The sequence below is a fragment of the Dama dama genome, chromosome 3, assembly GCF_033118175.1.
Source record: "Dama dama isolate Ldn47 chromosome 3, ASM3311817v1, whole genome shotgun sequence".
Taxonomy (NCBI): domain Eukaryota; kingdom Metazoa; phylum Chordata; class Mammalia; order Artiodactyla; family Cervidae; genus Dama; species Dama dama.
Genome location: NC_083683.1, coordinates 20,393,603 through 20,415,923, shown reverse-complemented (window position 1 = coordinate 20,415,923; position 22,321 = coordinate 20,393,603). Strand labels below are relative to the sequence as shown.

Sequence of the window (22,321 nt, the reverse complement as noted above, 5' to 3'; positions counted from 1 at the left end):
TTTGCTTTCTCAGCATTTTCATAGTTAAAAACAAGAGAAAAATCTTTTTACCTACTTTCAGTAATTCAAAAATTTGCTTTAAAACTATGTTTAACCTAAAATGATATGTGCCTTAGCTTGGAATTAATTAGATAACCACCCAACACAACAAAAAATTGAAGTGTCAAGAACATATAATGATACAAATAAAATTCACATTTTATATTGTTTACATTGTTCACTAATGACTTGACCTTAGTATCATGTGACATCAAATTGATATTACTGATGATGAAAAATTATAAAAGCATTGATCTGTTATAATTAAAAAGTGGAATGTTTAGCATATGTTGGTAAGAATTGATCAGAATATGTTCTTACCATATCTATGAAGAAACATTTTTCATTAATATTGGTTAACTATATTTTGAAGATAAAAGGCGATCTAAAAGGATATAAATTTAACCTTCTTCCCTAATCCTTGACTGGTTTCTGTTTTTATTTGTCATTGGAATGGAGTTCAAGACAGAACCAAATACATTTAGAACGAGAATAAAAAGGGAAGCTAGAAAGGCTGCCTTTGTTTTATGTCCCACTTGTGAAATTCTTCCAGATGTATGTATTCATAAAGTTTTCAAGAAACATTTACGTGGTATGAAAATTCCAAACAAAAACCTCAACTTTCAACTGAGACTACGTTTTACCAATCAGAAGACTGTGCTATGATTTAATGGAATATGACACATTGCACTCCATAGGTTGCACACTACACAATTATGGAGTGAGGGGTTTGCAAGTAATAACATCATTCAATCACGTCCAAACTCTTTGCAACCCCATGGGCTGCAGCCTGCCAGGCTCCTTTGTCTATGGAATTCTGCAGGCAAGAATAATGGAGTGGGTAGCTATTTCCTTCCTCACCCAGGGATTGAACCAGGGTCTCCTGCATTGCAGGCAGATTCTTCGCCTGAGCCACTAGGGAAGTCTAAGTCATATCACAGTCCATGTAAATATCATCTCCTAGAGTTACGCATGCACAAAACTATGCAGCTGTGTATAACAATCACATGTATGACCACAGAGGACTCTTTAGCAAGCACATGGCTTGAAATATCATGTTATTATTATTTCTGATTAACAATAAAAGACTATAAATAAAAACAATCTCTCAAATATCAGTACAGCAACCTGTAGTCATTGGTCAAGAAAAGCCATGATGGTAATAATTTAAAAGGGAGTATGCATGCATGTGTGCTCAGTCACTTCAGTCGTGTCCAATTCTTTGTGACCTTATGGACCACAGCCCCTCCAGGCTCCTCAGTCCATGGATTCTCCAGGCAAGAGCACTGGAGTGGGTTGCCAGGCCCTCCTCCAGGGGATCTTCCCAACCCAGGGATCAAACCCCAGGTCTCCTGCACTGCAGGTGGGTTCCTTACCACTGAACCACCAAGGAAGCCCGAATGGAGTATAATCTGCAAAAATATTGAATCACTATCCTGTACAGCTGAAACTGACATAATATTGTAAATCAACCAAACTTCAATAGAAATAAAGGTCATGATACTATTGTAGATAATCTGTGGACATCATGGGTAACACTATAGAGATAACTAGGGAGTTAGAGGAAATGGACCCTGAGAAAAGAGCTGAAGAAGAATCAGACTTGCCCTGAATCCCTGCCCTGTCTAAAAGTGAAAGCTGGGGCTGATCCTGACACTGGATCAGTATCTAATTTCCCATTTCTATTCTGCCTTCTACCTTTTTACTTTATTTCTGAAAACTCTTCTATTTTGTGTCCCTAGCAATTCTATGGACTGAAGACTTCATTCTAATAGCTGAATTATTACAATAGGAGTTCACTGCTTTCACTCATCATTTCATAATAGATTATGTAGATAAATAAAACTACATGAAGGTAAAAGAGAAGTATAAAGAAAATACAGTAAGTGTGAACTCAGAGCATGGTATAAAAACTAATTCAAAGAAATGAAAAGAATAGATTATAGTAAGCAATTTAAAAGGAGATACACTAATACATTTTAAAATGAGCATTTCAAAGCATCATTGCATTATATATGAATGTTTTATACATAATGTATATAAATGAAAGCACATATTTTCATAATATGTGTTAAAATACAATAACATGAACATTTGAATAAAAATTCAACTGGAAAAACAAGAGTTTATATTTCTGGTAAGCAGATTAGATTCTGCTGTAAAACCTTTTTCTTGTATTTATGTGTGTATGTATTTTGACTATTTACATCTCCCTAATAATAGCTAGACTGAGGGGAAGAAACAGTATTTTGTTATTTATTTATACTTCACCTTATTTCAAGAAAAGATTTGTTTAAAATGATGCTTATAAAATAGTAAGAAAAGATAAATTAGCAGAATATGAGAAAACAGTAAGAAAAACAAAATGTGGAATACTTGACCATTTAAATCTAAATGAGATGTTACATAAAAATGATAATTGTTTTTTTCAATTCAATGGAAAACAGAAATAAAAGAGACCTGGTTCACACTCCAGCATGAAGGATTTAGACTGGTTTCAAGAAATAGCTTTCTGATAGTGAAATTAAATAGGTCACTATCTTATCTGAAGATATTTAGAAACAGAATAGAATCTCATCTTTCTATGCTCCTTGAGCATAAACCCTATCTAAAAGGATGGTTTGATGAGCTATCAAGGCCTCTCATATCTGGCTCTATAGTTATCTAATTTTACTGCCAGACCCATTCTATATAAAGGGCCAGTCTAATAAAGAGAAGATAGCTGGAAAATGGAATTAAATATGTGGCCAGTGTTTCAGAGCTTGACATATTGCTCTATTGGGAACTATGATTATAAGTTAATTACATTTGGGATTACAAAATAATGCAGTTTAAAACAGTTAAAACTAGTACTACAAGTATGTTGTTTTTAATTTTCTCTTTACAATCAAAGACACAAATTTAATAACTATATCAATAGACTAAAATTAGACTATGTAGAAATTATACTTAATTTTATAGAGATTATTCTTCTATATTCTCTTTCTAATTTGTCTTTACTCACATGTTTATAACAGCTGGAACCAGAAGTTAAGTTGCTAAACATTTATTTGAGACCAAGTAGTTCCTCAGAGGAAAATATATGTTTTACCTGATTTGTTAGACACCCAAATAATTGCTTCTGAAGACACATGGCTTCTATTTCCTACCACAATAGTTAATGGAATCTGCCACAGGTAACTGCAAAATAAAAGACAAACTTTAGGAATTAAAATGGCTGTAACAAATAAACAGTATTTCCTATAAATCTTCCATGTGATTTTTTTTTATTATTCTCTTTAGGAAAATTTAAAAGATTCCCCAGTCATAAACATAAGGAGTAAGTAAAAATGAATTTACTCTTTCAACTCACTAAGCAAACTTGACCTCTAAGAGTTTTAATTTCAATACAAAAGGAGGACTACCAGCAAAACAATTTATCTTGGGGGGGAAAAAAGATTTGCATTTTACATGAGGAATAAAAAGTAGCTAAAATCCATATTATCTGCGCCACATAATATATTGATTAAAGTCTTAAAATAACTTCATTCTACTTGATTCTATATTAGATTAATGCACATGTCAGTGGTTTTATGCATTTACATTTCAACATTCTCCTCATTTACTTGTCTAACTATTCTTAGAAAAAACTTGTCATTTTTTAAAGAAAAGTTAATACAGCACACCTAAAGTTACACAGCAAAGTAAGGAAAAAAAAGAAAAATTAATTAGATATCCCTGAAATCCAGATCAATACAAAGAATACTATCAGACACACTTAATGCCCTGTTTTCTAAAGTGGATTTTCCAAATTGATATGTGAAATCACCCACCAACGTGCAGGAATCAGTCATGAGTCTCAGCTAGTAAAGAGAAGCATTTTGTAGGCTATGACTTTTGATAGGACAAAAATTGAGGCCTAAAGTGCATGAAGTAGTATCAATTTAACCTCAAATGAGCAGCCAGAGATAAGCTGGATAGTCTTATAACAAAATCCGGGACTACATTTTACTCCTCCTATAATACAGCCAGATTATGTTGACCAATCACTGTATCATTAGCAAGAGGGGTAGACAACAATATGCAATATGTGAAAAATATTTCTGACTTGAAAACTATAAGAAGATATGCTGCATGATCTCAGTAACTGTGGGAGTTAATGGAGAATTTTTCAGGGAACATGTCTGGAGCTATACACGTAAAAATAGAATGCATATGCCTTTTAATAGGGGAGGACATCTCCAAATCTGTCATGCTGAATTTGATTATTAGTTTATCATTTCATGTTTCCTAGTCACAATAAACAGAATTTAGTAATAGCACAAAACACCAAACAGAATACTGGGAGAAATTCCTAGTTTGATACTGACTATCTCCAACGATAGTTATATGTTTAAGATTCTAAATTTTGAAAATATATGCTACACTTGTTCAGAGAAACATTTTTGTGTCCCCACTAAGGGAAGACATGATACTATACTATAATGGACTCCAGACAGGTCAGGAAATAAACAACCTATAGCAGCAAAATAGTATTGCATTTAGAATACACATTGGTGAACACAACCCATGTACACTCTTTAACAAATATCCTCAAACTCATGAAACTAAAAACATGCAGAAATATTTTAAAATGGATTTACTGTGAGGAAGATATACAGAGAACTGAGATAGAAACCTAGATATAGACAGATACAGCTGTTCTCTAAAAATAATGATGTAAATCATTAGATATAGCTGTTCTCTAAAAGTATGAAATCATTTTGATTAATTAAAATTATTAATTAAGAGACAACAATACCTAACTCTGCATCTGATTCTCAAGCTATGAACTTACTTTTGTGTATCTAAGATCTTTCAAAAGCCTGGAAATGAAAGGTATTCCATAAATTGTTGTTGAAATGGATTGAATGGGATTGAATTGAAGTAAAATAAAAGGAACCATACCAGTCTATAATAGACAGAGATTAACTTTATGAAATAGATTTTTTTAGTATATGTCTTCTGTATTGAGTTGGGGAAACTAAATTTTTATGTCAAATAAGTATTAGTTAAAGGGCAAAAGATATATTGAAAATGTTTAAAACTTTTCAAGGATAAATGTATCTTTTTGTAGCATGATCAAAAAATATTTATGAAAATTATTTGCTCCTAATGTAATTATACTTCTAATTTCACACTTATTTAAACCTCATTCTTCTAAGTAATGAAATTATATATAACAATAAAAATTGAGGTTTTGATATCTGAGCTTTCACAAAAGTCTCGAAAGTGCAGAAAAAGAGATTACTATCAATACCTGCATGTTGTTTACAGACAATTCCACACACAAGAAACCTTCCTAAATGACAACACTGCACTGCAAAGCAATATTCAGATGCAAAAAATTAAAAAAAAGGTATCAGGACACAACCATCAGGGCATTTTGTAAAACTTTTAAAATAGCCTCTATACTTTTCTTAATATTTTTGGCCTCTATTCTATATGCCTATGAGTCTGTGAGTGTGTATATATATGCATGTATGTACATGTATTGATAGACACATAAACAAAATCTATACGTTGTCACAAAGACAAAATAAAAATTACAAATCACTAAGCACATTTTGCTATACTATAAACACTATGGGGCTTCCCTGGTGGCTCAGAGGTTAAACCATCTTCCTGCAAGGCAGGAGACCTCAGTTTGATCCCTGGGTCTGCAAGATCCCCTGGAGAAGGAAATGGCAATCCCACAAGTTACTTTTTGTAACTTTCCAAGCAACACATAATTGAACTTTCCACCAATTTCATTTTAAGATCAAAGAATGATAATTATGTTCCTTTGTGATTACAACTTAAAAGGCTAGGGACCCTCTATATCGTGGGCGAAAAGCTCTATGCGGTGTGCTGCAAAAAAAAAAAGAAAAGAAATAAAAAAAATCCAAGACTGCAGTGAGTTATATTTTAAAAGAAACTAGAAAAAAGAATGTGTGAAAGTAGTTTGTACACCTGCCCCTTAAATTTAACTTGATTTACATGTAAATCCATGGCTGATTCATATCAATGTATGACAAAACCCACTGGAAAAAAAAAATAATAATAATAATCATAAAAATTAAAAAAAAAAAAATTTAACTTGAATGTTTTGTCATATCATTTTAAGAAGAAAAGCAATAAAAAACAATACATTTCAACAGACTCTCCAGATAATTTTTTTCTTTAATAGTCCCTGAGAATACCTCTCTTCACGTAGGTCACATTTTTATAATAAAGCAATGTTTATTCTAATGATTATGTTAAGAAAAGAATAGTTGCTTATTTTAGCTTGAGCGAAAAAAAAATTTTTTTTAATTGTACCAGTATTAGTGAAGCATTCAAGCAGATGCCATGAAAAGTGGTTCAGAGGCTGCTGTCATTAGACCCAAAACAAAAGGAGATAAATATAGTTCCCTGTAGCACAGGACTCTAAGAAGCTCCATACATATGAGGGACATTACTGAATCTTTATATTAATTTATAAAAGAATGCTACACAAAGTTACAACTGTCCAAATAGCAAAATGCTAGCAAATATGTTACTTTCACATATCAAGTAACTTTATGTAATTATTATATAAAAATCTTTCCTTTCTCTGCTGTAACATAGCTACCTCATATGAAAAATAAAATGACTATTGTTGTTCAGTCACTCAGTCGTGTCTGGCTCTTTGCGACCCCATGGACTGCAGCACACCAGGCCTCCCTGTCCATCACCATCTCCCGGAGGTTGCTCAAACTCATATCCATTGAAGTGGTGACGCCATCCAACCATCTCATCCTCTGTCTTCCCCTTCTGCTCTTGCCTTCGGTCTTTCCCAGCATCAGGGTTTTTCTAGTGAGTCAGCTCTTCGCATCAGTTGCCAAAGTATTGGAGCTTCAGCTTCAGCGTCAGTCCTTACAATGAGTATTCAGGACTGATTGCCTTTAGGATGGACTGGTTTGATCTCCTTGCAGTCCAAGGGACTATCAAGAGCCTTTTCCAATACTACAGTTGAAAAGCATCAATCTTTCAGTGCTCAGCCTTCTTTATGGTCCAGCTCTCACATCCGTACATCACTACTGGAAAACCATATCTTTGACTATGTTGACCTTTGCTGGCAAAGTAATGTCTCTGCCTTTTAATGACTGCATACATTTAAAATGTTCTAGGCATGTTATAGTATTCTCGTGTCCTCTACCAAATTGAAGACAAAGAATTGATTATGCTGGCCTAGAAAATATCCTCAATGGGGTTTCTAGCATAAATGAGCTTTATGTTTTACTGCACTAACTATTTGCATTATACAATAAAGATCTAGGAAGTTTACAAAGAGCAGATAGAATTGACCACAACATTATAGTGAATTAAATGATCAATTATACAAAAGTGAATACTAAAATTTCAACTGCAAACTCTATTATTTCAAAATAGATAAAAAATAAATGTTGACGCTGATGGGATACCATGCATTATCTCACTCAATGTTTTCTATGCCAAGTTTTCAGCATTCAAAACATCCATGTGATTTTATAACTTCAGCGAAAGCAAAACTCTGTAGATGCTATATATGCCTATACATCCTGGGAGAAAGTCTTACTTTAGAGAATCAGACTCATGGCTGATACATCTGGAGCATGTTATAGGATGACAGAATATTTTTGTTCAAAATTTGTTCTATCGTCTGCATGCCCTTTATGTTTTTCTGCATCAGTGATGCTTGTGTCAGCTTGATCATTTTCAAAGGCATGGCCTGAATCTCTCTGACTTTGCCACAGTCAAGTACTTTTTATGTACTTCCTGGCAGACCTAGGGTGAGGCCTAAGCAGGTTTCACCTGGGGCCAGACAGTGGTTGACTGGAAGCACTGTTTGGCAACTGTGAGTGATTCAGCCTGGGTAAAGAAGTGTTGACAGGATCAGACCCTGACAATGTGGCAGGATAGTACCTTGTATTCCACAGATCCAAACAGTTGGGTTGCAAGGGCAGATTATTGAAGGACAGTGTATCTACTAACCAGGAAATTTACAACACTTTCTTAAGTGGCTTCCCAATTTAGCCATCAGAAAACATGCATGACTTTCTCAGTCACTTCTACGTGGGCTCTGTCTCGGAGCCACCTTACTTGGGATGATTTCCATTCCTCTTAGACATAACAAAGAAAGTTAATTCATGCTTTGCATAACCTAGATATTGGTGCATGATCAAATCAGAATTCTTAATATTCCAAATGGGAGACAGAGTGACCAGTCTACAGTCCACACCTCATTTAACTTATTAACTTCCATCCCTCCCTGTCCCTGATTCTCAACTTTTTATCAAGATACTTTAGAAAAAATAAAATGCAATGATTTAAGTTATACTATCTTTCCTTGGCTCAGCTTTAATAAAAGGCAAAACAGTGGGAAAACATGAAATAGAAAAGAAACACTATATGCTGAATTTTCAGTAATGAAATAAGAATTTCAAATGAAAGTTAAAAACAAATCAAATTCTATGTATGTTGCATTTAGTGGTTTTTAAACACTAAAAGTTAAGGAAAGGAACATATTTTGATACTATGTGACTTCGATACCTAGACTAAATGGATCTAGTTTGAGTTCCCTTGGTTCAAACATTATTTATCTTGGTTTTACATTTCTGTTGGTTTTAACAGGTCTTTCTGGATTATTAGTTTCTATTGGCTGTTTTATAAATTTGTTTTCTCAATACTATTCAATTCACTTCAAAGTATTTTAACTTTCTTAAATTTAATTCAATAAACATTTATAGGGAAAAGTAAAAAATCACACATTATTTTATTTTTCCCTCATCCTGGGAAAGACTGAAGGCAAAAGGAGAAGGGGGGTAACAGAGGCTGAAATGGTTAGATAGCATCACCTACTCAATGGATATGAGTTTGAGCCAACTCCGGGAGATAGTGAAGGACAGGGAAGCCTGGTGTGCTGCAGTCCATAGGCTCACTGAGTTGGACATGACTTACTGACTGGACATTTTTAAAATGACCGTAATAATTTAAATTCTTTCCTCTTAAATGAAATAACTTTGGTATGCTGTCACATTGATAGTTAAAATATCTGGAAATGGAAGTATAAAAAGGGCTCAAAATGAAAACATCATATGCAAATGAAGAAATGAAAACTATATTTCACATACATTTCATAATTCTGTTATCAATTCTTTTTAAAATGTTAAAGTGCAAAAACAAAAGTGCAAAAAAAAGGTTTTTTTTTCATGTAGAAAAAGAACTGTACCTGTTATTTTGAGGTTCATGTGCTTTAGCTTTAGCACTGATATCATAAATAAAATGCTGCTGGGTAATTATTATTCTATTTTCAGTTGTTGTATTTCCCAAGATGGTGATAACAGGATAACCCATCTGGAGAGTCCACTGATCCATTACTTCCTGTATATTTACGTATTTTCCATTCCTTTTTAAAGCCTTTATAATCAAAATTGTATAAATTAATTTTATAAACATGAATTATAAACATAATTAACATTAAACCATTTTCATGTTTACCTTTATGACTTATTTCAGGATGAAAACACTTCAAATCAGTGAAACTAATATAATGTGTTAGTAAAATTAATCTTCTTGTCTTAGCCTAAGCTTCATGTATATATAATAGAAATGAAAGCTTTATCAACATTAACATTTTTAACCTAATGGAGGATAAAACATATTTTATTGTTAAAGCAAGTACTTGAAGCATCATTAAGCATATCCAGTGTGTTTAGTATTAAATGCTTTTATTCACTTATAGAGAAAAAATTCTTTACCATCAATATTTCACTCAAACCTGAATATCTGACACCATATTAAAATTATATTTCAGAAGTATTATCATATTTGAAACTAGGCAAAGTATCTTTACAATTCGTAGCTGAATTAATTTTTAAACCTCATCATCCTTATAATACATCAAATATAAAACAAGAAAGCATATCAAGAAAGGGGAAATATAAAAAGTGAAAACAAACCGTCAGTGTCAATAAAAGTTATGAATGTTTTATAAACTCAATTCAAATATTCAAGAAGAGGTTTCAGTTTTCAAGCCTCCTGTACTTTACCTCTGATAGTGTATTCCAGAGATCATTCCTGGCTGCATTGCCATACTTATGAATAGTTAAGTAATCCTACAAAGAATATAAAATTGTAATTAAAATTCAAAGGCTAAGCAATTTCCAGTAAACACATTTGTTTCTCAGTTCGATTAATTATTTCCATTTGTTGGAACTATATTAACACAAACATAAAGACATGCCAAAAAAATAAAAGAATCTCATTTTAAAATATTCCAAAGCGATTGAACTATAGCATATTTTTAATTAAATCATCAAACAGTACTAATCTCTTAAAATTTATTTTCATATCTGTCATCACTTCTTATGGATTTCCAGGGTCAAAGATCTTCCTCAAATTTAGCAAGTTAAGCTCAGGCAATTTTGAAGAAACTACTCATGCAGTGAAATATTTAGGGGAAACTTTCTCACCAGAATTTCATGCTGAAGTGTTTAAAACGTATTTTGCCTTATGGGAAAAGCAAAAAAAAAACAAAAACCTAACTTCTATGTACAAATGTGAAGAGAGATTGTTTTGCCAAAAAGGTGATGACTGTCTCCACGACCTGTCCAGTTACCTGGTCTCTCTGCAAAGGACAGGCGGCCTTGTAGAAAATGATACATGCTTATTTTCATGAGCTTGAAACACATTAATATTTAATTTAAAAAAAATCAATCCTGAGTTTATATAATATTTTAAAGCTTAGGGATCCACATTTTCCATTTTCAATCATTAGTAGTTAACTGTACATACTTCTGTTTCATGTCTGTTCCTTTCTAAGAAGCATGTCACTGTGAATATGTTATTTGTGACTTCTTGACATTATTTTTTTCTGAATCCAAAGTGGAAAGATCAATATAGAACACTGTTTTATGTTATAAAACAGTATCACTTCATTCATCTGAAATTTCATGATCTCTAGAACACGTAGGTAGTAGGCAAAATTCTAATTTACATCATAGTACTAAAACAAACAAAAAAAAATGCTGACTCCTTTCAGTACTTTATGTAGAGTGGAATACTTTAGGGATAATTAAAGTTGGGGAAGAAAATTTTCTGAAATACAAATTGTAGCACCTGTGACAAATTCAGCTTTCTTGGCAACTCACAGCACAGCAAATGGCAACCCCTGCTTAATCACACTCCTAGAGATGCAATGCCCAACACTCAGCAATCACAAATACATCGTCACCATCGAGTGTTAGAAATAACTTTACTGAAAAATTACAAGTGAATGACCAATCTGAATCCTAATTTTGTCTTTGAACCTGCCATACGAAGCATTTCCATTTAGATCCCAGGGACCAGGATTTAAATCAGTCATTTCAGATTTAGTTTTCAGAATTATTTTTTATACTTGTTTAGCATTTAAATGAATAAAGTGAGGAAAAACAGGAACTTTGAAACATAAATTTAAATTATATTTTCATTTTAGCTGAAACAGTAAAGAAAATGCCTGCAATGCAGAAGACCGGGGTTCAATCCCTGGGTCGGGAAGATCCTCTGGATAAGGGAATGGCAATCCATTCCAATATTCTTGCATGGAAAATCTTATAGACAGAGAAGCCTAGAGGGCTACAGTTCATGGGGTTGCAAAGAGTTGGACACAACTGAGTAACTAATACTAACACCAATGAAAAAGCATTAAAAGTAGAACTATTTATCACTGGGTTCTGCTTATGGAAAGTGCTGCTAGAATAATCCAAAAGAGAGAACAAAGGAATACTACAGAGACCTTGAAATGTCCAATAGATAACTACAGGCTTCTCTTCACGGGCAGACTATAACAATCCAATGGTTCATGAGAGGACTTGTCCCGGGCCCAACACTGATCATCAACTGGAGCTCTTGGTTCACTCCTCAGTTTAGAATAAAGTTCAAATTTACATTTCAAGCAAGCTGAAATGGCAATTATCCAAGCTTAGGAAGGCGTTCCAACTTGCCTGCCTCAATATTCAGGGCCGATCTCATGCCTTCTTGGACTGCCAGCAGACCCATTCAGTTTTGGGGTGTTTCTAAAATCCTATGTATGTCATCTCTTTTCTCTACAATAAAACCCAAATGTTTTCCTCAGTTATTTTAGCCTTCCTCTTGCACAAATATAGTCATATTTTGAATTGAAATTTTGTTTTGTCTTTGTAGAATTACAGGAAAACTTAAAGAACAGTGTGTCTTTTTTGATGGTCAATCATTTATTTCTTTGTTCATTCCACAAAATGTATGGTGCATTCTGCATGTGTCAGGCAGCCTACCAGGCGCTGGGGCAACAGTGGTGGAAAAAGTTTACTGAGAACAACTGCAAATATTGAGATAATTTGTGGAGGAAGCTTTCTGTGCCTGAAAGTGGACAAGTCTTGGTACAATAGCCACTTGACAAGATGAATGAAACATTTGATATGAGCTTGAACAAGAAGACTTTAAGCTCCTTTCAAAACTACAAGTCAATGAATATGGAGATGGCTGGAGTTATGAACCAGAAATGAAAACTTTTATTTATATTTATGTGTATGAAAGTCAATCAATTTGACATTATAATACAAAGCAGAAAAATGATTTCACATTAGCTCTATAAAGAGAATTGTGTGTTCTCAATACAAAGTATTTCAGGAACAGTAGAGCTGTTGAAAAGAATAAAACAAAGATGACCATCATATTCTAAAGGAATATAACTAACAGTATAAACTGATTAAAAGTTAAAAGCATGTTAAGCACAAGTACAGTCTGATACATAAAGTGCAGGGATGGAAGTCTGACTGTCTTTGTTCAAATCCATCCTCCAACGTTCCCTAGTTAAATGATCTTTGGCAAGTCACTTAAGTTCTTTGTGACTATCTTCATACCCATAAAAATAAGGATAATAAAAGTAACTGCTACATAGAGGTTTTCTGAGGATTAAATGATTTAATACCGATACAATCTTTAAAAGTGAAGAGTGCCTAATACAGTAATGTCTATTCAATAGACAGTAGCTGCTATAATCTTTTTAATCATTTCTGGCTACAGGTGTGAAAACAGAGTAACAAAAACAAGAGCATCATTAACAGTAATAAAGAACATAGTACATGAGAACAATAATATTTGTCTCCCTTTTAGCTGTATAAGTTGCTTTATATTTTCTCATTAAACCCCATGACAATGTTTATGAGCTAGGTGTTAGTATTATCACTCAATAAATCAAAACACTAGAACTCAGAGACTCCAGCCCATGCCCAAGTCCTATACCTGTCCACACAACTGCTGACCCAAATCCAAGATCTATGGGATGACACACAGGTGACTAACAGTTATGCTCAAAGCTGAACTCATCATCCTCCCCTGTATCAGCCCCTTTGGGGAGGACCTCCCCAGGAATAACCCTTCCATCCACTGCAACCAGAAGTCAAACAAGATGCCTCTCTCCCCCTTCCACCACATTCAGGTAATGATAAAACATTCTCCCAATACTCCCCCTTCCCTTTGCCTGTTTGACAACCACTCTACAGTATTTTGTCCAAATATACCGACTACTGCTAGTATTTCTGCTTTGTCCCTCTAAATCTAATCAGTATCACTCAGCCATGCATAAATACTTTTCATCAAATATATACATGAATCCCTGCTATATTCAGAATATCACTCAAACACACTTCAGTGTAACTTAAAGGTGTCTCTCATGGTCTGGTCTCTCTGGACCGCTCCAATCCCACCCATTACTTCGTTGCCTCCCTGCCTCAACTTAAGTCATTTTCAGCTTTCTTGAAGCAGGTGCCTACCGACAACTTTCTCCCTTGTCTAGTTCCCTACACATGCAGTTCTCTACATACTCTTTTCCCCTTTGCCCATTTGAATTCAATTCAATCTCCAGGACTCAAACTTACTTTTGTTTCCTCCAGAATCCTTTCTTGTGCATTCCCACTCTCTTCCTAATTCTGAGTTAAGTACCCATTATATTCTCATGTTTCAACATATAGGAGCAATTATCACACTGCATCATAACTGCTCGTTAGTTAGTCTGGCTGCCCACTTAGTCTGTTAACTCCATGACAGTGAGGATCCCATGATTACCGTTTAGCACTATTCAGCCAGCACCTATGTGTCCAGCCTGGTATCAGTAGATGCTCAATATATTTGCGAGATTTCTGACTTTCCTTATGCAATATGTCTTTCTGCTGACAGCCAACAATGCAGAGAGAGATATTTCTTATACCTAAAACATTCCCCCCAAACACCATCTTTAAACACTTGTAGAGGATTTCATTATTTCAGTGCTTATATGTCAGATATATAGCTTGCATTGATATATACAGTTGGCTGTGATGTCATTAACAGTGTACACTATATTGGGTATGAGATCATTTTTTGTTTTACTTTCTTTGCTAACAAGTAACACAGTTCATAACATGTTATGTATAAAAGCCAGTGGGACTAATAAAGACAAGGAGAAAAGTAAAAAGTGCACTGAAAAGTAAAGTATTATTATCTTTTAAGATTTACATGCAAATAATTATGGAATACTTACTCTCCTATTAATAGGCCCTTCAGCATGCTGAAACAGAGGATCAAACATATATATGGTCTATTCCTTATGACATGGAGGGAGAGTTTGACAAAATTCAAAGATGTTCAGCTGCAAGTAACAAAAAATCCACCCTGGAATGGCTTTTTTTTTTAATAACAAGATTTATTTTTTCTTACTATAAGAAGATAAGATAGTGCTGCAGCTCTTCTCCAATGGAATTCTTTTGGCTCCACATTTACCTAAGTTGTGGCTTCATCTTCAGGTTTGGGGCTAGATGGCTGAAGCAATCCCAGTCATCATATTCGGATGGAACACTGCACAGAGGAAAATAATGACTCTCTTTCTAGGGATCTCTCTTTAAAAATTAGGAAAACTCTCCAGACTTCCCTGGTGGAACAGTGGCTAAGATTCCAAGCTCTGAATGCAAGGGGCTGGAGGTTCAATTCCTGGTCAGGGAACTAGATCCCACATGTTGCAACCAAGACCCAGTGCACCCAAATAAATAAATAAACAAAAACAAATAAATGTTTTTTAAAAAATCAGGAAAACTCTCCCTCAAATCCTACATCAAACTCCCCATGTTTCCCATTTAACAGAATTGTATTATGTGCTGTAGCCAAAATCAATTAGTGAAACATTTGGGGGAAATTGCACAGTTCAGGACCCTGTCCTGTGAAGTAAATGATTATATAGACATGGATGACAGCCCAGACAAAATCAAATCTGGTTGGTAAGAAAGAAAAGGAGACTAGCTTATGGGCAGGCCACCAACAGTGTTTCCTCCAGTGAGACAAGGGATGCAACTAGGGGCCTCATTGACATTGGAAGGCAGGATCCCACCTATTTGTAAGAACCATCTGGGAAATGCCAGGTAAATTGGGCATTGGTTTTTCTGACTATGTGTCAGGAAGTTTAAAGCAAGGGTTTGAAATATTGTCACTTTCTAGTAAGAATAATTGTAGCTCAAAATATCTGTAGTGGGCATTTGTCATTCTTTTGTCTTTTCAGCATTTAAAATACCACTTTTACATAGGGTAATAACTCACCATGGAATCTTACAGGAAAGTGAGGGCTCTCTCCCGTAGAGATGGAAGGGATGAAACTCTCTCCCTCTCCACTCCCCCTGGCAGCTAAAGCACGGACACAAGGGGACAGTGCATCCCCGGGATCAAAGCAAAGGAGCGGGAAGCACTGAAATCACGCTGCCTGTGATGGCGACACTGAGGGTCCCGGCACAGCAATGCTAATGTAGCAACTGGACCACCAGCCTTACTGCACGGCCTTGGCTGCACGTCTTCATTTCCAAGTCTTCCCTGTGTGCGTGTGTGCTGAGTTGCTTCAGTCCGCCCAACTCTTTGTGACCCTATGGACTGTAGCCTGCTGGGCTCCTCTGTCCACGGAGATGCTCCAGGCAAGAATCCTGGAGTGGGTTGCCATGCCCTCCTCCAGGGGAATCTTCGCAACCGAGGGACTGACCCCATATCTCTCCTGTCTCTTGCATTGGGTGCTTTACCACTAGGGCCACTTGGGAAGCCCCTGTGATGCTTTCTTAGTTACGATTATCTGTTTTGTAAGCCTGATTCTCCCGCCTTCCCAGTGAGTCCAATGACTGGCCTGAAGTGTTAGTCACTCAGTCATGTCCAACTCTTTGCAACCCCATGAACTACACTGTCCATGGAATTCTCCAGATAAGAATACTGGAATGGGCTGCCATTTCCTTCTTCAGGGGATCTTCCTGACCCAGGGATCAAAACTGTCATCTGCAAACAGTGAGAGCTCTACTTCTTCTTTTCCAATATGGATTCCTTTTATTTCTTTTTCTCCTCTGCTATAGCTAGGACTTCCAGAAGTATTGTGAATAATAGTGGTGAAAGTGGACACCCTTGTCTTGTTCCTGATCTTAGGTGGAATGCATTCAGTTTTTCACCATTGAGAATAATGTTTGCTATAGGTTTATCATATATGGCCTTTACTATGTTGAGGTAGGTTCCTTCTATGACCATTTTTTGAAGAGTTTTAATCATAAATAGGTGCTGAATTTTGTCAAAGGCATTCTCTGAACACTCAATGACATAAATCAAAGCAAGATCCTCTATGACCCACCTCCTAGAGTAATGGAAATAAAAGCAAAAGTAAACAAGTGGGACCTGATTAAACTTAAAAGCTTTTGCACAGCAAAGGAAACTACAAGCAAGGTGAAAAGACAACCCTCAGAATGGGAGAAAATAATAGCAAATGCAACAACTGACAAAGGATTAATTTCCAAAATATATAAGCAGTTCATACAACTCAACACCAGAAAAACAAACAACCCAATCAAAAAGTGGGAAGACCTAAACAGACATTTCTCCAAAGAAGACATACAGATGGCTAACAAACATGTGAAAAGATGCTCAACATCACTCATTATTAGAGAAATGCAAATCAAAACCACAATGAGATATTACCTCACAGCAGTCAGAATGCCCATCATTGAAAAGTCTACAAACAATAAATACTGGAGAGGGTGTGGAGAAAAGGGAATGCTCTTGCACTGTTGGTGGGAATATAAATTGATGATACAGCCACTATGGAAGAAAGCATGAAGATCCCTTAAAAAATTAAGAATAAAACCACCATATGACCCAGCAATCCCACTCTTAGGCATATACCCTGAGGAAAGCAAAATTGAAAGAGACACATGTATTCCATTGGTCATTGCAGCACTATTTACAATAGTTAGAACATGGAAGCAACCTAGATGTCCATCAACAGATGAATGGATAAAGAAGTTGTGGTACATATGCACAATGGAATATTACTCAGCCATAAAAAGGAACACATCTGAGTCAGTTTTGATGAGGTGGATGAACCTAGTACCTATTATTCAGAGTGAAGTAAGTCAGAAAAAGAAAGGTAAATATCATAATCTAATGCATATAAACAGAATCTAGAAAAATGGTAATGAAGAATTTATTTACAGGACAGCAATGGAGAAACAGACATGGAGAATAGACTTATGGACATGGGGAGAGGGGAGGAGAGGGTGAGATGTATGGAGAGACTACCATGGAAACTTACATCAATCACCATGTGTAAATAGAGAGCCAACGGGAATTTGCTGTCTGGCTCAGGAAACTCAAACAGGGGCTCTGTACCAACCTAGAGGGGTGGGGTGGGGAGGGAGACGGGAGGGGGGGTCAGAAGGGAGGGGATGTATGTATACCTATGGCTGATTCACGTTGAGGTTTGACAGAAAACAGCAAAACTCTGTAAAGCAATTATGCTTCAATAAAAAACAAATTAATTAAAAAAAAACAACAACATTTGAAGCCTGGCCATGCATTTCAGAGGATGTTTCTACATTCCCTGACCTTGAGAAACAGAAGTAAGAGACTAAAACAGTGACAGGTGACCAACTGAAACACAAAGCTAGGCTGCAGCTCAAAATAATAGTTTGGTTAATACACAAAGACTGGCTAAACATTATGAAATTAAGTAAAAGTGAGTAGCAAAGTATTGTAAAGGCATGATGGAAAATAACAGGATTGTTTGTATTTTAATTCTATTAAATAAGAACAGGATAGAAAGGTATAAATAATCATTAAATGTTTATTATTAAATTACAACAGTTTCCAAGAAGAAACTCAGTAAAGATGGAAAACATTTTGAGGTACAGCAGTTTCTGACCACAAGATACAATGAAAAAGAAGTGGAATTTCAGAAGGAATGCTGTTTCAACAGCTAGAGCAATAACAGTTGAAAAGTCAGTTATGTCATTGTTTGCAGGCCACTTTGATTTTTTAAATGTGTGCTTAACTTCAATTAACTTTCAGAAGTTGCTTAGTTATAGAAGCGCTCAGATATTTCTGTAGGACCCAAAAGGTATTTTACACTTTTAAAAATCCCTTATCCCACCTAACGAGTACAAATTCTGTAAAATCAGTATTCTTTCTTAAAGTTGTGAATATGCCAGAAAATTTTACATCAAAACAACCTGCTAGCCCATGAAAGATGTTTTGTTTGTTTGTCTTAAATTATAGACAGTGGCATGTTCTCCATTCAGTTCTATTTTCACATATCTCTTATTTAGCAATTTTAGGCCATACCATCAATGCCCCAACATGCAGGAACATCACCAGAGAGGCAATATTGCCGCTGTTGAATTTGTACTCCCTTTCCAGAACAACCTGTCAGGGTCTTACACCTGTCAGCAAAGTGGTGTGAATGTAAGTCTACAGGGGTACTCTGGGTACTCAGATGTCCCTACCTCTCACTTCTACTGCTAGCTTGAAGTATTACTGACACATAAAGTGAATCTATTGGTAAAACTGAAGTTTGTGAATTGCTTTTTCCAAAGGCCCAAGTAAAGTGTTTTGACCACAGCAAGCTCACAAAATAGACAAAACATATCCTGGCTGGTAAAAATACACTGCCTTTTGTAAACCCAGATGCCCACTGACTGTAAGCCATGCACATGGAGTTTTCTTACTCAGAGCTGGTGAGTCACTGAGAAGAAAATGAAACTCGACTGAGAAAGAGATTATGATGTGCATACTCAGGAAAACTAAGGATTAAAGCTAATCTTTAACAGCCATGTGATCTTGGGTAAGATATCTAATTTCTCTAAGCCTTAATTTCTTCAACTGAAAAAAAGTAGATAATATAGTACTTACTTGAGAACAGTGTGCATAGAAAATGACATAAAACAAGTAAAGCACTTAGGGGGAAAAAAAGTCTGCCACCCAAAGAAGCTGAGAAACTTCAGTTATTTTAAGATCAAGCTCACAGGAAAAAATAGTCCGGAGTCAACATCTTCTTCAACATTGTCTCCAAGAGAAGTCAAAATGTTCTAGAGGACCAAGGTAGGGAAATTAAATGCACTAACCTGTAAGAGGAAAGTGCTCGGAGGAATATTATTTTTAGTTTTAAAAAAGTCAAACTGCAAGAAAAAAATTGAGATCAAAGTTTCTTTATATGTGAGAAAAGCTTAGAAACCTCCCTTACCCAAGTCTGAAGAAAGAAAGAGACCCTGGCCTCTGCTTTCCACAGAGGTGTTCTGAGGTGAGGGACCAGTGATGAGAGGGCAGGGCAGTCACTAGCAGCTCCTCAGCACAGAATAGCCAGACCTAAGTGAGCAGCAAAGCGACAGACAGTATCCTGCAGGGCACCAGGAAGGCCAGGCTTGAACCAGATGCACACCAAACACGCAGGCAGTGACTGCCTCAACTCTTCCCCGAAACTTCCACCACTGCTTGGCGGTGCGGGTGAGAACACAGGTGTTCACCAGATGCTCTGGACGGACGAAGTTCCCTAGAACATTCTTCTATTAGCGGGAGTGACATAAGGGCAATTCCCTAAGGACAGATCAAATTTCCCATAGGCTCAGAAGCATGGGGGTGCCTTTTATTAAATGGTAAAATCACATATACTTACTAATATAAATGATATATTATATTATATAAATATTACTGTTGACATTGTTACCTGGACAGATAGTTATCTATCAGGTCCTCCCTGCTTTGGTTTCCCTGGTTATTCAGCTTCTATGATAGTTGTATCTGAATCAGTTTCCAGCAAACAGCCTCATCTCCCTTGCAGCTCTGTTTTGCAATTAGACTACCTGGCAACAACCCCAATCCTGGACAGACTCAAGTATTTGCTTCTTCAGACTTGCACAAGTACAGCTTAACATGACAGGAGAAAAATGATGCAATTTCAGCAGTTGAGTATTATTATAAATTCATAATCACCAAACTCAAATAGGCACTCAGGGCTAGCAGGCAGGTGACTCATCCCAGGTCTGTCTTCAGACCTCTCTACCACGCAGCACTACCTCCCTTTCAGCTAGTGACCTTGCCTCACAGAACGCCAAAACACAGATTTTGGGATTCCTTGGTGGTCCAGTTGTTAGGACGTGCTTTCACTGGTGTGGGCCTCGGTTTGACCCCTGATTATGAAACTAAAATTCCACAAGCCTCACGGTGTGACATAAATAAACAAATAGAATTCATCAGAAAATTAACTCCCTTATTTTCTGATTTCCAAATCTCCAAATTTCCTGGAAGGGTCTCTCTTATAGAAGACCTGCCTTCTTACTGTCTCAAGAACCAAAGCCCCTGTTATCTCTTTCTTCTGCAGTGCTACCAACTTCTTCTGTCCTGACTCCTTCTCTACCAGCCTAAAAGTAGCACACCTGTCTCCCATTTTTAAAACAAAAAAAAAACTTTCCTTAGCCCTCTAACTACCTCCTCTGTTTTTCTGATCTCCTTCCTTGGCAAATTTTAAAAATTTTATCCTAGATACACTGTCTCTTCTTAGACATTTCCCCTCCACCCTTTAACACAGTCCACTAAAGTCATTAAATATGCAAACTGCCAAAAGGAACACTTTTTAGTTTTTATTTTATTTCACCTCTCAGCAGCATTTAACCTTCTTAGTCACTTTCTTATTCTTGAAATATGCTTTTTTTCTTGACATGAGTGACATCGTACCATTGGCATTCTGCCTGCCTCTTCAGTCATCCTACTGGTGACTCAGGTGAAGAATCCGCCTGCAGTGCAGGAGACCTGGGTTCAATCCCTGGGTCAGGAAGATCCCCTGGAGAAGGCATGGCAACCCACTCCAGTATCCTTGCCTGAAAAGTCCCATGGACAGAGGATCCTAGCGGGGGGCTACAGTCCATGGGGTTGCAAAGAGTCGGACACGACTGAGCAATTGACACTTAACCTGATACAGCCTCTTTCACTAGCACCTTCTCTTCCTTCCCCCTCCAACAGTCTAGCCCTTCTGGACTAAGTTTCAGGCTTCCAAGCCAGAAACTTCAGAATCATTCTCACGTGCCTTTTCCTCCTCTCATACCACACTCTTCAGCCAATCTATCCCTAGGTCTATTTCATCCTACCTTCCAAAAACCATCTTCCTAATTTTATTACCTAATTCCCCTACTGGTATGCTGATTGCCCCAGTCCCAGTGTATTACTACAATTAGCCAGATAATTATTTTAAGTATAAATAGAACCAGGTTGAATCCCAGTTTTAAAATTGGTGAATCACCTCCCACTGCACTCAGAATAAAACCCAGCCTTCTTAAGCACCGTGCACTGTGGCATTGCATAATTAGCTCCTGTTCTCCTATCTCTTGTCCTGACTAACTCTGCTCATCTACACTAGCTCCTTTCTTTTCCTTGAACACAGAGTTCCTTCCTTCAGCCCTTTGTGCTTCCATCTTCCCAGAACAATCTCCCCCAACCCCCTTTCTCATCCTTCAGAACTCAGGACACATGCCTTCTTCTCAAGAAGGATTTTCTAAACACCAAATCTAAAGTTGCCTGACCCACCCATCTTATATGTTCTCTCACAACATCCTATTTCCTTTTTCCTGCCTCGTATTTATCACGTTTAGGAAATATATCTGTATTTGCCTATTTTCTTTTTAGTATCAATCTTGTCCAAAAATATGATTCATGAGATCAGGGGACATATCTGTTGTACGTAGCCTACCCTGAATATTTAAATACTTGGTACATATCATGGTATCTGACATTGTGTGGCCATGCAGTATGTGTGGAATAAATGAGGGACTGAACATATCTGATGGGTGAACTACGGGGATATAAAGAGATGCAGGAAGAGAAATCATAGTTTGGTTTACGAGCACAAAGCATTAAGGAAAGTTTTTGACACTAAAATGAATTATTGCTCTGAAGGGGGGAAAAATGATCTGTAACATCATCGTAGAGAGAGACTTTGAGCAGAAGTGAA

The 22,321-nt window shown here is 36.3% G+C and overlaps 1 protein-coding gene across 1 annotated transcript in view; it reads right to left on the bottom strand.

The window, feature by feature from the left end:
- TRHDE (thyrotropin releasing hormone degrading enzyme) overlaps positions 1-22,321 on the bottom strand; it is a 419,920-nt gene that overhangs the window by 87,067 nt on the left and 310,532 nt on the right. The window contains exons 8-10 of the mRNA XM_061121911.1: positions 10,089-10,154; positions 9,269-9,456; positions 3,131-3,219 (exon numbers count right to left, since the gene is read on the bottom strand). Coding sequence (XP_060977894.1) covers positions 3,131-3,219; positions 9,269-9,456; positions 10,089-10,154 — 343 coding nt within the window. The remainder of the gene's footprint in view (positions 1-3,130; positions 3,220-9,268; positions 9,457-10,088; positions 10,155-22,321) is intronic.